Source organism: Hipposideros armiger, unplaced genomic scaffold (assembly GCF_001890085.2).
Source record: "Hipposideros armiger isolate ML-2016 unplaced genomic scaffold, ASM189008v1 scaffold_398, whole genome shotgun sequence".
NCBI lineage: Eukaryota > Metazoa > Chordata > Mammalia > Chiroptera > Hipposideridae > Hipposideros > Hipposideros armiger.
Genome location: NW_017731748.1, coordinates 1,107,804 through 1,114,913, shown reverse-complemented (window position 1 = coordinate 1,114,913; position 7,110 = coordinate 1,107,804). Strand labels below are relative to the sequence as shown.

The following is a 7,110-nucleotide window of genomic DNA, read 5'->3' as shown; positions in this document are numbered from 1 at the left end:
CAGTGGTTCGAGTCCAGCCCGAGCTGAGCAGCCGCTGAGCTGCCAACAGGTAGCAGGATGGCTCAGCTAAAAAAAAAAAAAAAAAAATACCCACAAAAAATTTAAAAAGGTAATTATTTCCACTAAAAATGTAATTTTGGTTTAAAACTCTGCATTCACAGCCAGTGGTCCAACTGGACTGATTTTTCTGTTACTCAACATGAAACAACAAAGAAATTGCAAATGAACCAATCACTATATTACTTATTTGCTCTTAGAATAAATTTTGGTCCAATTGTAATAAATATCTCTATCGGGAAAAAGAGTACCTTTGCCTGCTTTCCCTTTCATGGGAAGGTATTTCCCCAAACCTCTTATGGTCCCTGCATTGCTAACTCTGCCCAGGAAGGTGCAGAATTGACAGACAGGTGGTGTACTGAAGGGGAGGGGCTGGCGTGAGTAGACCCACCTCTTCCTCCTCTTTCACTTCAGGATGTGCTATTGGAAGAGAGAGCACGTCCCTCTGAGGCTACAGCCTTGGGCTTTAGAGACCTGAGCCTCCTATGTATGTGACACACACAGGCTCCTGTCACTGTCCTGGCTCAGGGATACGAGTGTAACTGGTTGGGCAAATCTGTGTAATTCTGGAGATGAGGATCAGGTCATGTTTAAAATCACTAGAAATAGTTTGTTATAACATTCTTATACATTTTTAAATGAAAATTTTGGTCCCTACCTTCCTTAGTCCTTTTTCATTGATCCAGAACCTAGGTCTTGTGTTTTTTAGAGCACACCCTTTCTCTCCCCAGTAAGCCCCAAAAATTTAAAGTTTTTTTTTCCCCTCTAGTCACTCATTTTTCTTTTTTGTATTTTTATATTCAGTATACAGATATACTTTTATTTCAGGATTTGCCATCTATTTATTATAATAAAATATAAAAACAGTCATGAAATATATTCCATAGCTAAAAATCAATATACCCTAGGACTGTAATCTTTTTCAAGATTGATTCTGCAAATTGAGTAGCTTATTTAGCTATTTAAACAGTGATGGTGTTTACATATCATTATCCAAAGAGAATCAGACTGAATTTCATATTGATAAATAGTCTGGAAGCTATAAGATGAAATAAATGGGAAAAATTATATATAATGAAGAAGTTTTTTTTTGTAATTATTTGTCCCTATAGGAAGATAATTCAATCACTGGCTTTATCTATCATAAAATATCCCATTAAAGGCTTCAAATATGCTATCCAAAGTTTTATGCATAAGTCAATATGATGCACGAAACAACTCTTGGGGGATAAAACAAAACATTATTTGTTTATTTCCTTTCATTACTTTAATACTGGTAGTGAGTATTTTACACTGAACTTATTTTAAAGTAATGTTTAAATTTAGTTGAAAATCTAGCTAGGAGGCATCTAGTTATAAAATAACTGGCTTTTGTTTGAAATGTTTGCATATATATATATATATATATGACATCTTCAGTTTGTTAGCCTTAGAGTTATTCCTTAGTCTTATTTAATTAAGGAGAGTGAGAAAGAATTAGCTCAAGTTAAATACCACCAATCTCAATTTTTAAAAAAAGGAGTAATACAATTTTATCTTCAATCAGGTAAAACATATGAAGCTAAAATATACGTCTAGCAACAAAAAAGGTTCAGTGTAATTACAACAGCAATAATTTAAAAATTGCCTGAAACCAACCTGGTATACATGTTAATTGCAAATAGTTTATATCCTTCAGCTACTTAAATAATTTCATGCATTTTAGCTAAATTATTAACATCGCCCAATGGGTATTCCTGAAGAGAAATATAAGTAACATTTAGAGAAGAAGATTAATTCCAACAGAAAATACCAGGAACATTAAATTGCAGAAACATTCAGAGATTAGAAGGTGAGTTAGGGTGTAGCAATTCTACCCACCCCCTTTAAAAAAAAATGCTTGAACAACACTTCTAGATAACTGAAGTAAAACAACTTGGAGAGAGCATTTTGTAATCATTGGAATAGTCAACCTGAAAAAGTGATTTAATCTCACAAAAAAACCTGCAAAACAAACACTAATCTTAAGGCCAAAATGCAGCATCCATAATGCCAAAACAGTGAAACAAATCAAAAGGTGACCATAATTTTCATACTAAACAACAAAAATGTCTCCTCTTTGACTTGTCTGTCTTCCCTCTGTTCCTTCCTTTCTTCTTTGGAGGATATATGTTATGTTCTGAAATTCTTCTGGGTACCCCACATTCTTGATATAATGGTAGCAAAGCCTTACATGTCTTTCAGAACCACTGGATTTTTTTTAAGTGAGAAGTTATAAAAATCATTTTTTACTTTTACTTCAGGTGTTATTGCATTAAGTCATTGACATTACTAAGTCAAATAGACATCGCTTTCGCAGAATACATTTTCACAATTATTGGGATAGTTTGTAATTTTTCGGCTATCCACACTACCTTAAAAACATTGTCCTCCATTTATACCAATCTTCCAGAGACCCCCGTCACACGGGTGTTTCTCTCCCCCTTTCTACTAAAAGAAACTAAATATCAGAGTAATTCCTAGTTTTTAAATCTCCCCCATTGATTAAAAAATTTAAAAGACGATCGGAGTCAGGATTCAACACCAGGTTTGTCAGATCTCTTTGTCTGATTTTAGTGTTACTCATTTATGGTGGAAGGTAATGGAAAGATAGCATGTATTCAGGGCCAGTCTCTTCTGGGTACCTGAACCACCTACATCTGTCACCTCTGAATCCCTACGATGATACGGCAAACTTCCATTTCCTCAACGTGCCCCGGGGCCTACCTTTCCTACCTCTCCACGCCTTGCTCGGGGCCTGATTCGCTCCAATTCTGAATCTTTATTTAACGGACCTGTTTGTTCTCTGGATTTGCTTTTTCCACTTAGCCTTCTTCTTGAATTAGATCCCAGTTATCTTCAGTATATATCATACTTTTGAGATTTATTTAGTGAGCTGGACAACCTCAGCCTCCCAGCAAAGTATACTTTCACTTGTTTATTCATTTAACAAATATTTATGGAGAACCGATCATGTGCCAAGCACTATTGTAACTATGGGGGCAAAGTGGGGGCAAATTCAAGCAAGGTCCCTGTTTTAAGGAAAATGTGCAGGAATGACAAACACACCAGGCAACAAAACATTTTCATATAATAATAAGCACTATAGAGAATGCAAAGTAAGATCATGATGTAGTAGAGAATATCAGGGGTCCACTGGACACTATTGCTGATAAGATGGTCAGGAAGGACCTGAGAACGTAAAATTTGAGCAGAAAAAATGCAAAGACCATTTGTAGCTGACAAATGGAGGATGATGAGGAAAGAGAAAGATGAGGTCTGAGATGAAGGCCAGTGTCAGATCATTCACAGAGCGCCTTCTAAGCCATCACAAGACATGTGGATATTATTTCAAGTGGATAGTTACAGGTTTTAATGAAAACGAACACTTTGATCTGTTTCAAGTTTTTAGAAGATCTGTGTAGAAGATGGACCGTAGGAATATTCTGGGAGACACAGGGTGATGATGACCTGGTCTGGGGATTTCGGGGTAGAAGTCAGGAAAGAGCTAGATATATATTCTGGAATAATAAGCTGACATGAGTTGCTGACAGACTGGACTGGCAGGGGAAATGAAAGGAAAAGTCACTATTTCCACGGTTCTCCTGTTCAGTTTTATCCAATGCTGTTCACTCCAGGAAAGCGTAACGTACATTTCTAAATGGAATGCTGGCCCATTATTTAAAGTCATACACAAAATTAAATACAGGGAAACTCTGGAATTTTAAAATATCCTAAAATTAAGTTTTAGGAAAATGTCCTATTTTTCCTCTCGGATATTACATCCCAAAATATCATTTAAGTGCATTGAAAAGACTGAGTTATATATCGCCATAATAAAACATGTATCAGATGATATTAAATCCTAGCTTTCTTAATTTTTATAAATTTATAAATTGATGGAGGAAGAAGTTATACTATTAACCTCTACTGTCGTATTATGCATCACAATTAATATTTATCACTCTTTTCATATATCAACCACAATCAGAAATATTAAAACGGTGCTAACAAAAGGTAATTTTAGACCTTCAACATTTACTCCAGAAAATCTCTCCCAATGTCTATAAACTTAAGCAATTGACCCCCACATGAAACCTCATTGCCTATCATTCATTTTTTAAACACAATTTAGCACATCACCTGGTATTACAGAGTGTAAAAACTATGCCCATATTTAATGTATGCTATTAGGTTGTAAATTGCGTTCAGGCAGAATAAGTGGCACCTATCTACTTCACTGTGGTGAACACCCTCCGAGGCATTTAGTCATAACTCAATAAATGTGTTGACTCACTTAATGAATGAATCCTAGATCTATTCAAACAGCAGCTCCCCAGATTAATCAACACATCTCCTTGATTTTATACAGTTTTACACACAAGCACACACAGGCACAAGTATTTGCAAAGAGTCGTACCTCCCAGAGTAGCAGAGAGCAAGAAATGTGTCCCATATTTCTTGATAAGGTTTTCAGTGATTTGCTGAAGGGTAGGTCGGCGTCCCAAAAGTCTTATGTTGCGGAAGAATTCAGGGGCAAGAGGCAGAGGGGAGCCAAGGAAATTTCTTCGCTCAACTGCAAGGTTATTTACTTTCCAGCGGCCAAACTCCCTGAAAAGCAAATTTATTTTTTATTCATAAATACATAATCTATCTGAATGTTTTCATTTGAGAAGTTCACTTGGTAGCTTAGCTGGGGTCACTACATGACAATGCTTCTTGCTTGTAATAATATGTCATGTGCTATGAGTAGGAGAAGCAATATTTATAATTTATTTAACTGGAGTGAATATTCTAAAACCAAGTCATAGAGAGGAAAAATAAATAAGCAACTTGAAATAAACAGCTTCCACTGTTTTTGTTTTGTTTTTTTCTCCCGAGGAAAGGTGTACTCATAAAAATGATTTCGTTATGCATAGAATATGAATGTAGATTTATTTTTTAAAAAAGAAAAACTAAGGTATTTTTATATTTTCTAAGGAAAATTTAGAAAAAAGAGAATTATTTTATTTTCATCACTCTAATGATTCCTTTCTCCATTCCCTTTAGAGTGGAAACTTGTAAAACATCAAGGATATTATGAAGGTATGGAAGAATTTTAAAAACATCAAAAGAGAAACAGGGTTTCTTTGCTGCTTTTTTTTTTTACAATAATTATTGTTCACAACATACTTTGAAAGACAAATTCAACTTGATTAGCAATTTCTCAAGCTGCAAAATGACTTTTAAGGTGGATTTGGCCAAAATAGGAAAACGGCACGTATGGTTTTAAAAGAACTTTAACAAATTTATCTCATTTCCTGAAATCAGTTTTTAGCACTAATTTAACAAGAAAATGTATTAATGTTCACTATTTATTGTCTATTACTACCAGAAACTTACTAACAATATAGAGGAATATAAGAAAAATTCTGATCTCAAGGGCTCAAAGATGATACCAAACAAGATTAAAATGGGAATGAATTAAATGCAATTCAAAGGCTTTAAAATATTTTTGATGTAAAAAAATACAAGTGGGCAGTCACTTATTTAGCAAACTCCTTTACTCAATTTATCACTATTCTTTGATATGCATGTTACTAATCTAATTCACTTTGAATATGCTTTCTCTCCCTTTGAGTCACAGACCTTTTAAGACTTACAATGTAAGGCTATGAAGAGCCCAGGCTGTGGCCCAGTTTCCAGGGAGCTTTCTTCAGCCCTCAGGTACCTTTTATGACCTCGGTCTGTTGACCTCCATTAAGTTTATAGTCATGGTTCACCTTCTAACATTTTAGGTGGACAGAACACTGTGCCATTCCATTGGGTCTACATATCCTCTATCATGCAACAACCAAAGGAAAGGACAAACTCTTCGGGAGTACCAGCACACTAAGACCAAAACGGATCAAGCAATTAACTAATTCAATCAATTATTTAATTAAGCAGCATTGTTAGTAACAATAACCAACTGTTGTCTTAATTTTAAGAGCTAATTACAAATCTAAAATTTTTCTCTTAATTTTATACACACACACACACACACACACACACACACACACACACACACGAGGTAAAATGTTACAATTTCTGTTGTGTCTATCCAAAAAATGTAATTTGTATAGGAGTCATAAATGTCGACTTGAGATCTGAGATTTCTCATTTCCACTCACCACAGTTGGTTTGTACTGTAATGATATATGAACACTGTTATAATCTCTATAATTTTGGAGATAAAATCCAGATAGACAACACTGAATTAATCCTGAGAAGTGGTGATAAGGGCACTTTCAGTGAAGGAAGTATCTCTGGACACTTAAGGGCTACTGGACATGAAGACACATACATGCTCAGTGTATCTCTTGCGTAAGCACAGGCTAAGGTCGCATTCATCAGCATCCTTTACAGTCAAGGTGGCCATCTGTGTGGCTTACTTGGACCAATAAAGGGTGAGCATGTCTGGTTAGCCTGGTCCATCCTTCTGGGACCTGGATCAATAAGGATGGTTGGAACCCCCATCCCTCAGCCCGACCCCTCCAGCTTACTGGGGTGAACAAGGGCATGAACTAAAGAGAAATTTTGTCACCTCAAGCTACCAAGATTTGGGGTTCATTACTTGGTTTATTTGCTTGCTTTCTAGAAATGTAATCTAGTACATCATGACTGACATAGAATATTCTGATGTTGGGATAACCTGGGAAGGCAATAAGGATCTAATGATTGTACATAAATTGGAAACTTAGAGGTGCAGTATTTTTGTTGTTTTTTTTTCCCCCTTTCCCGAAGATAAAAGTCACCTCAGTTGCAGCTAGACCAGATAGTCATTAAATTTTGGAAAAAGAAAGCAGTGAAGTGCTGAATTGAAAACACACGGGTTTTCGGGTATGGTTATCTTGAGAGCATTTTGCCTAAATGCCTCTAAGGTCTCCATCCAGAGGCATGATGCTTATATTAAATAGGAACACTGTTGTATTTAACTAAATGCTGCATTCTACCCAAAGCCTTCACAGAACATAAATATCTTCCCATCATAACCTTTGGATGTCTTTAAAAGAA

General features: G+C 35.6%; 1 protein-coding gene across 1 annotated transcript in view; it reads right to left on the bottom strand.

Annotated features, from left to right (window-relative positions):
- BRINP3 (BMP/retinoic acid inducible neural specific 3) overlaps positions 1–7,110 on the bottom strand; it is a 186,547-nt gene that overhangs the window by 43,829 nt on the left and 135,608 nt on the right. Inside the window, exon 3 of the mRNA XM_019663696.1 lies at positions 4,496–4,686. Within this exon, the coding sequence (XP_019519241.1) occupies positions 4,496–4,686 (191 nt within the window). The remainder of the gene's footprint in view (positions 1–4,495; positions 4,687–7,110) is intronic.